The 14,030-nt window shown below is 39.1% G+C and overlaps 2 protein-coding genes across 2 annotated transcripts; one reads left to right on the top strand and one right to left on the bottom strand.

Moving 5' to 3' along the window:
* Positions 1–75: 75 nt before the first annotated feature.
* Positions 76–7,882, bottom strand: LOC139941605 (N-acetylgalactosamine kinase-like). The gene is made up of 9 exons (XM_071938184.1): positions 7,761–7,882; positions 7,057–7,145; positions 6,452–6,575; positions 5,520–5,757; positions 4,884–4,982; positions 4,123–4,275; positions 3,733–3,943; positions 2,885–3,086; positions 76–2,222 (listed from the first exon to the last, which is right to left on the bottom strand). The coding sequence occupies exons 1-9, from the start codon at positions 7,820–7,822 to the stop codon at positions 2,000–2,002; spliced, it is 1,401 nt and encodes a 466-aa protein (XP_071794285.1). The 5' UTR covers positions 7,823–7,882; the 3' UTR covers positions 76–1,999.
* A 178-nt stretch (positions 7,883–8,060) lies between these two features.
* On the top strand, positions 8,061–12,495 carry LOC139941573 (large ribosomal subunit protein mL65-like). Its single transcript, XM_071938137.1, has 4 exons — positions 8,061–8,768; positions 9,255–9,363; positions 10,772–10,933; positions 11,259–12,495. Exons 1-4 carry the CDS (start codon positions 8,061–8,063, stop codon positions 11,522–11,524), a joined length of 1,245 nt encoding a protein of 414 aa, XP_071794238.1. The 3' UTR covers positions 11,525–12,495.
* Positions 12,496–14,030: the final 1,535 nt, after the last annotated feature.

Raw genomic sequence — 14,030 nt, 5'->3', positions numbered from 1 at the left:
ATGAAATCCAAGTTTGGAAAATACGATAACTTGTCTTCCATTCATTGTCATGATTGTAGGGCAATTTCATTCTGCCATTAAACGGACAAAGAAATGACCTGAATTGTTACAAAAGCTGTCATTTTTATATTGCTAAATACAATTTTCTGCTGGGATGAATGTTTTTTAAAGTGTGCGATGCAGAATGTTTTAAAAACTTCTTTCCTTCCTTCTGTTTCCTTTTGAAGACGGTAGAGCATACTGATCCAAACGCTAAGTTGTCAACCACTGGTTCTTTTCAGAACATACACAAAGAGTAAAACCGCAATCCTCACCTAAATAAGCTCCCACCATGCAAAGTTTCAAATCCTACTTTATAATGATGTTTCTTATCCTCTCAAATCCCGTATAACACTTTTAACCTTTGAAAGAAAACAAAATCACTCGCTTTTGAAAACATTCGCAAAAGATTTGCATAGTCTAATGAAGCATGAACTATCGCATTTCTATAAAAGAATTCGTTGCACCTTTAACTACACCTTACAAAGTTCAAAACATAGTCCCAAAAATCGATATCAAAACTGATTAAACACACTTGTATGACGGGGAACAACAAAGAAAAACAGTAACTTTTAAAGTTAACACAGACATACAGTCACCCAAAATGTTTTGGATTTTCTCTTCTTCACATTATATTCCTTAATTTACCTCCAAATAGTATACATATATATATATATTTGTTCATTTCTTTTAAAAACTGTTAAGTACTGGCATGCTAAATTGTGTTGGTAGACATTTTAAAACTTGGAAGGTAAAAATTAATTTTATTTTTGTTTGATCCATACAGAATGTTACTGTATTTGTCATTAATCTTAAGCTAACAACACATTACATTGTCATGTCATGTGTGAGTTAGGACCTCGTGTAAAATGCATTTTTCATAATGCAACAAAGTGGTACCTGGCTCTAAATTATTTAGTCAGCAAAGCATCCTTTTGGAAACATCACACCAACTTGGGCAACATAGTTTGGTTTTGGTTTGCCTGCCTTTTTTTAAACCTTGCTTAAAGACAGTGGACACTATTGGTAATTGTCAAAGACTAGTCTTCACAGTTGGTGTATCTCAACATATGCATCAAGTAACAAACCTATGAAAATTTGAGCTCAATCGGTCGTTGAATTCGCGAGATAATAATGAAAGAAAAAACACCCTTGTCACACAAAATTGTGTGCATTCTGATGCTTGATTTCGAGACCTCAAATTCTAAACTTGAGGTCTCGAAATCAAATTCGTGGAAAATTACTTCTTTCTCGGAAACTACGTCACTTCAGAGGGAGCCGTTTCTCACAATGTTTTACATCATCAACCTCTTCCCATTACTTGTAATCAAGAAAGGTTTTATGATGATAATTATTTTGAGTAATTACCAATAGTGTCCACTACCTTTAAGGACACGCGTTCAAAGACCAAGACTCAAACCCACACTCGACTGATCAGAAACACCAACAGAGCTAGAGTCCTTTGCTCTTAACATGCCACAAAATCAAATGACTCTTTGACTAAAACAGAGTTACAGTAGGACCCAGTTGCACTGACACAACAAATTGGTTACTGTCACATGACATTGGACTGGTCATTTGATTGGTCGACTGATGACAAGCATTTAAAGGCACTATCCAAGTAGACCGGGTTTTGTCAATGCATTCATCTACTTAATGTTGATTTTTAGTTTGGCAAATAAAAGTTTAAACTGAGTTTGGGGGACAATTTGTTTTCTTGCAAAGTATTTCAGATAACAGTTTTTGTTTGTGGGACCTTGGTAAAGGCAGATGCAGTATGGGCAGTCGGCTAAATGCTCTGGGGTCGATTTCACAAGAAGTTAAGACTAGTCATATCTCGAGTTAGGACGGGTTACCTAACTTAGGACTAACCTTAAGTTTTGAATGTTTCCTAGAGTTCTAAGTTCATTGTGAAATTGGCCCCCAGGACTCTGAGGGGCAAGGAATACATCTACAAATCTTAAACAGTGGTTTCAGCATCCATTTCAAACATGCATGCCCCGTTGCCCGGCTCAGTCGCAAACAAACTCCCTGCGGCTTTTCCCTCGAGCTTGGGGTCTGCTGCATAATACCCAGCATGTACTTTGGCGATGAAGTCGTCGACGTCCCCCGATGGAACCATGGAGACTGTGCAACCTCCCCAGCCTGCCCCGGTGAGCCGCGAGCCCAGGGCACCAGAATCCCTATCGTGGAGTAAACAACAGGATATCAATTATTCACGCAATAAAATACTGATGAGTTTTGGAAATGCATCGGGGTGTTGTGGGGGAAGCATCCAACGGTCAATCCCCAGCAAGATAAACCCAAGACAATAGACCCCTTGTGTTGCATGGACGTCACAGGCACAAAAAGGCGTGCCCTCACAGGAGTCAAAGTAGGCAAATGGTTGGATGGTAGCTGTTCTTTTATGTGTAAAAACTTGTGCGTGAGCTCAGCATCCTTGTAGTATTTCCTGTCCTTTTTAATAGTGAAATTTTATGGCTGAGGCCCACCCCCAAAAATTCCTTTACAGTAAAGATTACCTCCACTAAATCTGTACAAATCGTGCCTGCAGGAAGACCCTGCTCTGTGGCCCTTTTTTTACACAAGTGATGTCCCAAAGGCCCAATTTCATAGAGCACAACAAAATGATTCTTACGAGATAAGGTTACCAGCCAAACTACCATGTCACATGTACAGTGTGTGACTGGTATCCAGCTTTTTTTCTCTTAGCAGAAAGATGTTGAGCTTAATTCACTGCTTGAGCAGCTCTATGAAATTGGGACCAGGTCACAGGTGTAAGTCCCACTCTAGTTACTTTTCTTTTGAAAAAAAATAAAATAAAAAATTGATCAAGTGGTTTTACCTGCAGATCTGAACGAGTTTATCCAGCGGCTCACAGCTACACTCATACAGGTCTCTACAGCTAGCGTGACTGTCATTCATTAGACCTCCCAGGATGCTAGCAGCATCGCCAAGACCCTGGTCACATATCTCCTTGAATTGCACCACCCTGTTAGCTTCACTGAAAACGTGCTTTGCTCGGTCGTGCAGTTTGAAAGACGTTACTGTAACAAAGTATTATTGGAAAACATTATAACTGTTTGAATGATGACCAATTTATCAGTGTCAGGTTTATGTCAAGTTGAAATAAATGCAAAGTGAACTTTACACTGGAACGGGACATAACTCTTATGAGTACCCACTCACAGGTTTCTGAATATGGGTTAGATGGGACTCGAACAGGGTACTACAGCCTCCAGGCTGTGTGCTCTGGGTGCACTGTTTAAGTGTTGGTGTCAACAGAATGTGGGTTTGACTCAACTCAACGGTGATTGCCACACCCAAAATAAGCCAGACACAAACATGCACATGGCTTTGACAAAACATTGTTTTCACAAAACAAGAACTTGACGATTGTTTTTTTTACAGATTTCTTGTTTCTTAGATGTCAACGTGAAAGGGGTTGTAGAGTAAAACAAGGGTGAGAGTCATTGCTGACAAGAAAAGTCTGAAAATGGGATCTAATTTTGGGAGGTATGCTAAAATGATGGCATGTCCACCTTTTGGTAACCCCAGGAGTTATAGATTTTAAGGAGCTTTCTTCATGTAGACAAAATAACGACTGATTTTCTTCACCAGGCCGACTTAACGAGTCTGAACTCGGACAAAAGTTAAACATTTCTGATCCTTGAACAAAGTAAAGTGTCTCACCATCCAGCGTGTTCGCACTTAGACTAGCTTGATTCAACTCTTCCTCACTGACCCCCAATATATCACACACCTCCTTCTTATCATACGGCTCGTGGTGTAACGTGGTCTCCACAAGACTCAACATGTCCTCGAAGGACACCCCGAGGGACTCTTGTAGCTTGCCGAGCACCTTGAACTGCTTCCAGTCTAGACCTTTGGACTTGGCTAAGATCTGATGCAAATTCAGATGGAAGAATGCGCAAATAGTATTCAGTTCATTCAATAGTATTCAGTTCAATATAGCATTTTAAATCCTGGACTTTAGACTTTGCAAACTGGTGCCCTTGAATGGCATTTTATTTGTAAGAAATTGGCTTTTTATAAGTGCTGTTTTTTATTATCATCTCGTACCTGAGTTGCCAAGCGACATTCCACTACTCTGATGTTGAAGTGAGACGTGGCAGCTTTCTGCAATTCAACACAACTGTTGGAGATGACGAAAGTAGTGCCGTCCGGCAAGGAGACATTTGAGGCTCTGATTGGATTGAACTCAATCAACTTGGCCTGGATAGATCAAAACAAGAAGTTTGGAAAAAATCACACAGCAGTAACAAGGCCAGGGGTCGATTTCACAAAGAGTTAGGACTAGTCCTAACTTACGACTAGTCCTAAGAGATAGCAAAAACATGTAGCTAGTCCTAAGTTAGGACTAGTAACACTTCCCAACTCAAGATAAGACTAGTCCTAACTCTTTGTGAAATCCACCCCTGGGTGACTAGTGCAGAAGAGGCCAAGAGGCCCTGGGCCAACTGGAAGCAGACTTCGAGTCTCGGGCCCGGCAGCTGTGGCAATTCGCATCAGATCGCATTGGTTGGGCTGCTCTACGTCCCCCATCCCCAAGATGGATTAAGAGAATGATGATGATGATGATGCCTAGTGAAACTTACTACTCGACTAGTCGGTTCTCAAATAGCGTGAACAGTTGGACTTTGCAAGAAATCGCGACTAATTTATAAGCATGTTTGCTGCAGGTACCATTTACTCCTGGGTGATGAGAAGCGCTTATGATTAAGTGTCTTGCTCAACAACACTTATTCTGACTTATGACTTTATGACCATTGTATAGCTTGAAGATTTCAAATTGAAGAAATGATACAAGGAGGTTGACTAACCGTTCCAGCTTCAGCGAGGAAACAGATGGATTGATCCATCCCACCGCCCTGAGTGCCGATGTATTGCTCACACCTCATGCAGATATCCGCCAGCTTTTTCTAAAACATGACAACAGTATAATTTTCATATTAACTGACATATAAAAAGACTAACCTCACACAGTTTTTCAAGGAGACAAGGAAACCTTTTCTTGTGTTCTCAGAGCATCTGACAAGAGCTTTTATTGACACAATGAAACTCCAGAATTTGCAACCATTGAGTGTACTAGGAGACGCATCCCTGGCTACCGGGTTACCCAATCAGCCAGAAGGGGGTAGCTAGGGGAAGCTGGTGCTCCTATCGGCCAATCGGCTTTGCCGTTAAAACATTGACACAATAGAGACACTGCCAACATGTGGCTAGATGACTCATTAGGTAGAGCACTGTCACAGGTCACAGGTTCAAATCCTGTATCACCCTGAATTGATGTATAATGCTATCAGTCAGTTTCCCATCTCAAAGCGTATCAGTATTTTTCTTGCAAGGTATGCGAGGCTAAATGTTGAAGTATTAGACCTGTTCCTTTTACATGGCACCATGTAGTGGTTCACAAGGTGCTATGGCGCAATGAAGTCCACACTAGATCTGGAACCTACCTTTGGTATTTCTTGCTGGTTGGCGTGCATGGTCGCCAGACTACCGCAGCACACCAGAGCACTAGAGCTTGACAGTCCAGCACTGCGGGGTACTGTCCCGTCGACAACGAGGTTCATTCCCGTTGGATTAGATATACACTCTGCCTCTACGATACCTCGGAAGCCACATAGTATGTAGTTATGCCATAGTGGGTTGCTGGAATTAATCTTATAGTCTTCCACGCTTGACTTGTAATCCCTGCGGACGTAGGTTCAAATTGTGTATCACTTTAAATACAAAAGCAAACGTAAGTATGAGAAGTATTGGATACAGCATTTACAATAAATATGAGCCTTCAAACTTTACGTAACAAACCATGCCACATTGAAACTGACACACACCAGTCAGTGAAACAATGGTGACCTAATTTCCATACTCATCATGTGCCAGAGTTGTAATTTTTTAAAGCGGCAGAAGCCAGATTTCAAGTTTATTTGATTGAATTCAATCGATATGAATGTTTGTACTTGAGGTATTCTCAACATTTAACCCTCCTACTGTTTCACCATTCAATATCATCCACTGTGGTTTTGAATTATAGATAACCATATTGGCCAGCCTGCAATATGGTGCTGATCAACGCATTATACACATTAGTTGCAGAGTTGTAACACCATACACACCCATAGACCTTTTCGCAAATACTCAGGAGCACGCGTAAAGCTTGGAATTAGGTGCATTGTGGTCTAGCTGGTGATAAGATTTGATCTATAGCTATCCAACAATACACCTCATTCAACAGTTTGCGCTTGCGCAATGGTATTTGCGAAAAGGTCTTTGTACTATGCAGTTGAATGGTTCCAAATGCCTCGAGAACTCACTGGAAGATGTTACTAAGGAGGGTTAACTATTTACTGATTATACCATCCCTAAATCCTTCCCAAGTACTTACTGATATTCTGGGTTTGAGTTAGTGAAGACTAGCATCTGATCTGGGTTGGTCCCTGCAGCCATTACTATGTCTTGTTGAATGGCCATCGGTAGAACCGAGTACCCACAGTAATCTATGTGCTCACCTAAGGGGAAAAGGAAAGAAAGGACATTGTTTAAAGGCACTGGCCACTATTGGTAAATACTCAAAATAGTTATTAGCATAAAACCTTAATTGGTAACGTGTAATGACGAGAGGTTGATAGTATGAAACATTGTGAGAAACGGCTCCCTCTGAAGTGATGTAGTTTTTGAGAAAGAAGTGATTTTCCACGAATTTAATTTCGAGACCTCAGATTTAGAATTTGAGGTCTCGAAATCAAGCATCTGAAAGCACACAACTTCGTGTGACAAAGGTGTTTTTTCTTTCATAGTTATCTCGCAACTTCGACGACCCATTGAGCTCAAATTTTGAGGTTTATTATTTTGTGCATATGTTGAGATACACCAAGTGGAAAGACAGGTCTTTGACAATTACCAATAGTGTCCAGGGTCTTTAATTTAATTCAAGCACAATCCTGAGAATAATTTGAGTAAATTTTTGATGGGAAAATTGAAAATACTGACCTATGAGATTAACTCTGCCTGGTGCCCTGGCAAAGAACGCTGGCTGCGAACCAAATCTTTCCTTGTAGAGTTTGCCCAGAGATTTGTACCTAAAACAGAAATAAATTTCTTCTTTTTTAATACAAACTCAATCAATTAACATGTGAATAAAAAATAATGGAATAATATGTTTGGCATAAACGGTACATGTAGATTGTGTTTGGCTATCGGTTGGAAAATCTTTTTGGATTTGGTCCATCCTGCTGCCACCAGACGAGTTGCGATGAACGTAACCCCCCCCCCCCCCCCCCCCACCCACCCAATCCCCCCAAAGCCAAACGGTAGATGTAGGGAGGATGGGGGGTTACGATCATCACAACTACCACCACTCAAAACCTTATCTATAAATTCAAAACTAACGAGGATCTTTTTTTGAAGGTAAGTAAATTCTGAAACATCCTACAGGCCGCATCAGAGTGACTGTGCAACGTGATCAACCATTTGAGCAGATTGACCAAATGTGCCCAAGAGCATAAACAGCAAGACAATACATTACAAATATTAAATACAAGTCAATAAACATGACAACAATTCCAAGACCAACACAAGGGGGAAAACGAAAAGTGTGAAGCAAAGGGGAGGGTCCCCGATCCAAACCATTCAATTCATTTATTGCCTGAAAATCCTAGGCTTCTTCGAGACCGTAAACTTGCACTCACACTTACCTTTCTCTCTGTGAGTTTGGAATTTTCCTCACAATCTCGGGACAATCTCTTCGTCCAGCCATTTTCAGTCGTTTTTGCACCTTTTTTGTCCAACTCGATTCGTCCGGCAACAGGATTTTGCTTTCGTGTGCAACAAAGTCACGTGATATTAAGGTCAGCTGACCTCGATGGTAAATAAAGTAAGCCTTATCCCCGTTAATTGGTCAATTCCTTGCTAGAACAATTTACAGTGATCGCTCTTAAATTTCATTTGATGTAACTTTTTGGCATCTGCGCATTAGACCGCCACTTAAATTCAAGATGGCGGCCTCCATGTGCAGACGTCTCACGCTGCTGCCTCGACGAATTTCACTGTTTTCACCCCATAATTTCGTCCAGTTTGCTAAATGTGAGTACTCAACCGTAGAGCCGGCCACCGAGGAACTTGTGGAGGTTCCTCAGGCGAAATACCCACCGATAATTCCTCCATTTCACGGAAAAACTAAAGAGTCGGAAGAGTACCGAACGCAGGTCGCAATCGATGACTTGAACGCAAAGCCAACGGCAAAGGACATGATCTACGAACTTAGCAAGCAACAGAAATGGCACTATATTATCAACCCAACATGCTTCCACAATAGCTTTCTTAACTTGTACAAGCACTGTATGAAGACGGTCATGGTGGACAGCTTACCGGAGCAGTTGGAAGAGCTCGCCAAAACCGAGGAGGTGGATGAGGTTGCGACGAGACTGAAACCTCACGTCATTGATTGCATTCTACAGGAACACCTCTACACCTACAGACACAGGGGGGATCTGGTGAAGAGAGATTACCACGTTGGGAAACAGACCATGGAAAATGTTATGCGTGTAATGTTGACGGGACTCTCTGCTGATATGCCGCATTTACGGGACGGAGAAACGGATGAGGATGTCAACGTGAAGGCATTCTGGAAAAGAGACACGACGAGGTTTCAATTCACTGGAACGCAGCTGTTTGCAATCAGATCAAAAGACCCTTTACCAGAGGTACAAGGACGATCTTTGGGAAAAGTTTTTGTATCCTGCCATCACTTTTTAAAACATTTTGACAAAAAGGAATATCTCATTATTTGAGTAGACTCTTTTTTTTCATAACGAATGAAAAAGTGGCGGCAGGATACTGAAACTTTCCTTCCCTATCTGTTTGGTTCCAATTGAATTTTGTTTTCATGATGATTATAAATTTTTATCTTTAAATTCCAACTCCATTTCATTTACGTTTTTGTTTGCAATTTATAACTCAAATTTGATTCAAAAATCAAATATAATTCGGCCAAATATTATAATTGTGAAATGTTTAAACAAAATATTTGTAACCTTGCATTTGCATTACTCAACAAAATTTACTCACTGAATATGTTTCATTCTTTACTAAAAATGCACATATCATAATTTATTAGTTAATTGTGTGAAGTACCCTGTGTAAAAAAATGGTTTAAAGTTAATATGTGTGTTTTTTGTTTTCATACTTAGTTTATTAGCAGAGATAGTGAGCTGTCTGTTGGAGAGGTGCCATCATGGCCATACGCTCCTGAGAATGTCAGTGTATTCAAGCGGCATATCAATCCAGATTGCTTTCCGGGTAAAATAATATTGCCCTCAGAAAGGTTCTGAATGGGTTTTCTGAATTAGTTTTTTCGTAGAACTGTTAATAAGATTCTAACTGTTCAATTGTAGTTCTGTTGTTTCAACCATTGTGTCAACTGCCCACATTTTGTTGAATGCTCTTTATGTACATGTATGTTCCTTTATTTTTACAGGGGGATTGTTGGTGGGATAAAGATTCTAGAGTAGGGAAAGTAAAAGACAATTTTTTTTTTTTAAGAAGCAGGAAGGCTGTAAACATGTTTACATCGTCTAGTTTTTGTTTACATTTTCAGTCATTATTTTGATTGTGTTGTTTCCCCATTTTAGGGTTTAGGGTGTCTTATTATGCTGCATCTGTGTGTTGGTTGATAATGTACATTGTATACATTTTTGTGAGCATCATTTGAACTATTGTCATCAAATGTTGTTGACAATTTTATTTTTTGCTGGAAATGTTAATGTTACTAAATGTTCCTCTGTACCTCACAAATCTCAATGTACCTATTTGGTAGACCAAACAACCTATGAGATACCCTCTCCCTGTCATTCTGTTAAGGTTATGTAGTTACAATTATCTGTTCTGCCAAGTTCAATAACATTCTCCATACATTTATGTCAGTTCGTTTATTTGTGTCAATCATCTTATAATTGACTAGCACTTTTGTATCTTGTAATTTTTTTTCAGGGGTGCAAGTTTTCAGTTGGCTTATAAGCCAATTTTTAATTGTTTTTCCTTCTCTTTGTTTATTTTCAGTCTTTTTGCCTTTAAAGTGAAAAACACTGGGCATAATTCATAATGCTTTACCATTTCCTCTGTTTTGTTGTTGTTATTGTTTTGTATTTTCAATTAAAAAGTTGTCTATTTGTTTGTAAAGTGCTGCGATGCAGAGTGTACAGAATGCTCTAATTGTACATTAGTATATAATGTATTGTTTTATATTTTTGATGTTGTGAGTAAAATAATTTATCTTTGATCCGTTAATCTCATATCTCAATTTTGCATTTGTGTCTACTGTCTAGGAATCAGCAAACTTTAGAATTTTAGAGGCTTAATCCTTAGTTTTATATTTATATAAATAATTTACATAATTTTGACCTAGGCTTAGGATAACGTCCTTTTCGGACCTATTATTTATTTAAATAAGTTTCCTTTTCCATATATATTCATGTTTGTGTTTATTATGTCATTTCCTGTTTTTAAAACCAGAGTTGATATAAAGTAGTTTGATGTATATAGTTTGGATTATTACCTAGAACTGCTTTGGTAACGCTGTAAAAAGCTACGTATTCGTACTGGTCAAAATATCAAAGTATTCCCTCAACATAGGCCTACTGTAACATGGTTTTTAAGTTCTGGGACTGATTTATGATTTTAATTAACGATAGATGTTTCTTACTTTCAGGTTACAAAGTGGGAAATCCCTACAACTTTGGTCACACTCAGGTCTACGTTCCATCCTTCGATCGGCTACGATGCAAAAAGCAGAATCTCTTAGAAGAAGTGTTGATGGGTTGTGGATTGAGTGCGTCGTTCGGATGGCTCCATTCTCTTGCTATGTATAACAGTAAGTTACCAAATAAACCTATATATTTTTTTTAAACCCTCCTACTGTTAGACAACTCAAACTGAGATAAATTCTCTCTAACTTTCTTCCGCTTCTTCTCTCTTTTGTTTTTTTGTGCTAGTATAGTGATAAGGTTCGCTTTTCTGAGAGTCCTTGGCTTCACAACCAGAATAAATGAAATGAAACACTACACATAATTAATACAGGGTACTGCTAGGGTAAAGCACAATCACATCAAAATTTCCCCTCTAATTATTTTGATTAAAATCGGAATCTGGTTTCCTCTCCTTTGTAATCAGTTGCAACTTCTGTTTTTGTCCCACAGTGTTTAATCCCTACAAAGATCTAACGCAGCCGATGACCTGTCAGACGATCGTCACCAATGGGAGCAAGTTTTCCTTCTTCTGTTACCAGCTGAATACCCTTGGCCTGTCAGAAAGGTCCCAAGACAACCCCCTGCGGAATGTCTGCTGGCACACAGAAGATCTCTCTCTGTACGGTGACATCAAGGATGGAAAGGTCAGAGACTTCAACAATGAGATCTTGAAAATGATGGTAGCTTTTCTCATGAACCGTACAGTATCATTGTGAGAGAGAAATTGAGCTATTTATATTGGTATTATTTTTTAGTTTGAGAGGTGGGTAAAGTCCACAACTCAGTGGCAAGGAACTGGTGATGAGCATGGTGATTAACACAGTATTAGTGCTGGTAACCTTCTGTGCTTTTCTGTGACTAACAGGTTTTTTGTTTTGCGGTCATGTTTTGTAAACCGGGGGAGGAAAAACAAAGTATTAAGTCTAGTGATTTATTTTATTTCTCTTAAAGGGTTTGTGTACTTTTTAGCAGGACACGAGCATTCAATGTTCACAGATTTACATTTAACTGACATGGATTGAGGATAATAATGGTAGAAAGTTTACCCTTAAAATACTACGTGCTGAGGTGCTGTAGTTTTTCGAGAAATGAGTAAAGCATTGTCACGAAAATTGTTTTCCTCTAAGGAAGCGAAAGTTATTTTAGTACAGTGTTTTACAATGTACTGGTATTTACATGACTATCCTAAAAAATTCAAAAACTTGATGACCAATGAAGCTTAAACTTCTATTGTTAAATTTTATTACATCTTCATTCACAGTGAGTAGGGATTCATGTCTTGGCCAAAACTTAATCTACAAAAGGGTACACTGCGTACCACACAGATGAGAAATTTCAGACTTTTATCTGACTTTTTTATTGTCTGCCTGGTGGAAGCAAGTAGCTGCTATCTTTTTTGAGATGTGAAGCAATGCTACTATTGCTTTTAGTGCTATAGACACTTTGAAATGAGCTACCAGAAAGTACAAATGCTATCATTTCAACAATCCTTTAATCTGGATTCTAGTTTAGACCTTTTTGTTAGCAATGCCTCTGACCCCTTATACAAGTGAAACGAAACGAAATGAAACTCAATTTTCTTTGCTCATTGTTACTCTGGGTGTATCATTGATAATTTTCAAATAAATGTACACTTTCACTGAAAAGAATCTGAATAAAAAATAACACATTTGTACTGTACACAATGAAACAGGTTACGTTTATATACACACTTTGTCAGAACATTATGTTTGTTGAATTATGTTGGGTTTAGAGATTTCCTGAAAGTTTCAAATTGTCATAATACTGCAGACGGTACTGTGTAGCTTTAAAGGCACTGGACGTTCTTTAGTAATTACTCAAAATAATTGTTAGCACAAAAACTTACTTGGTAACGAGCAATGGAGAGCTGTTGAAAATATGAAACACTATGTGAAACGGCTCCCTATGAAGCTTGAGTAAATGAATTAATTAAAATGGCCCAGTGACCAGGGGAAAGGATGTTAGCAGTACTTTGAGAAGCCCTTCGGGTGTGAAAAGCGCGATATAAAATCCGATTATTTTATTATGCCTGGAATTTGTAAACGCCACCCACCCCATAGGATGCTGTCTTGCCATATAATGTTAAACATGGACAGCCCCCTCATGTTTGTGTGTATGAATGCATTGTACACTTGCGGGCTTTACCGTTGTCAAGCAATTTCCACAAAGGAAACAATATTCATGTTAAAATGTTCACTCAGTTTTCCTGGATGTGGTACATGTAATCAGCTGTTAAAAAAAAGTTTAAGTTTGCCGTCGTATCCTTATTGTATGCACTTTTTTGCCCTATGGTTACCGTGACAAAAATACTTTATGTGATAAGGCCTTATGCGAGTCTATTACGTCAGTGTGCTGTAAGGTCTATGTAAACTTACACCGAAATAACAAGGATGTACCATGTATATTATCCTAAACTTTACAGTTTTACCCGGACATTGACAGGAAAATGTGACACTTAAGATGCTCTGTTTGCATACTGCATGAGAGTTAATCCCGCCCACCCACACCCACCCACAATCCATACCCCGAGTGATTACATCAACATGTGATTCAACATCATCGATCGTAGCCTCCGTTCCAGCCGCCAATCGATATGTTTGTCTTGTGGCGCGTCAGTTGGACCTTACCGGCGGCGTCGATTTCCTGCCGCCGACATGAGAGACGGTATCGCGCCAGGAAAAAGATTAGGAGAGGGAGGGCAAGAGAGAGAAGGAAAACAAAAAGAGCTGTTGGCTTAAAAGGCACTGAACACTATGAGTAATTATTTAAAATAATTGTTAGCATAAAAACTTACTTTGTAAGGAGCAATAAAGAGCTGTTGATATTATATAAGATGATGTGAGAAACAGCTCCCTCTGAAGAAACGTAGTTTTTGAAAAAGAAGTAATTTTCCACGAATTTGATATCGAGACCTCGCACTCGCATTTTGAGGTCCCGAAATCTAGCATCTGAAAGCACACAACTTTGTGTGACAAGGGTGTTTTCCTTCCATTATTATCTCACAACTTCGACGACCAATTGAGTTCAAATTTTCAAAGGTTTGATATTTTGTGCATATATGTTGAGATACACCAAGTGAGAAGACAATAATTAACAAATAGTGGCCAGTGTCTTTAAAGGCCTGGACACGTTCGGTAATTGTCAAAGACCAGTATTCTCACTTGGTGTTTCCCAACATATTACGCATACAATAATTTAAAT

The sequence above is a fragment of the Asterias amurensis genome, chromosome 9 (genome assembly GCF_032118995.1).
Source record: "Asterias amurensis chromosome 9, ASM3211899v1".
In the NCBI taxonomy this organism is placed as follows: domain Eukaryota; kingdom Metazoa; phylum Echinodermata; class Asteroidea; order Forcipulatida; family Asteriidae; genus Asterias; species Asterias amurensis.
Note: the sequence above shows the minus strand (reverse complement) of the source record. Positions and strands in the feature narration are given on the sequence as shown.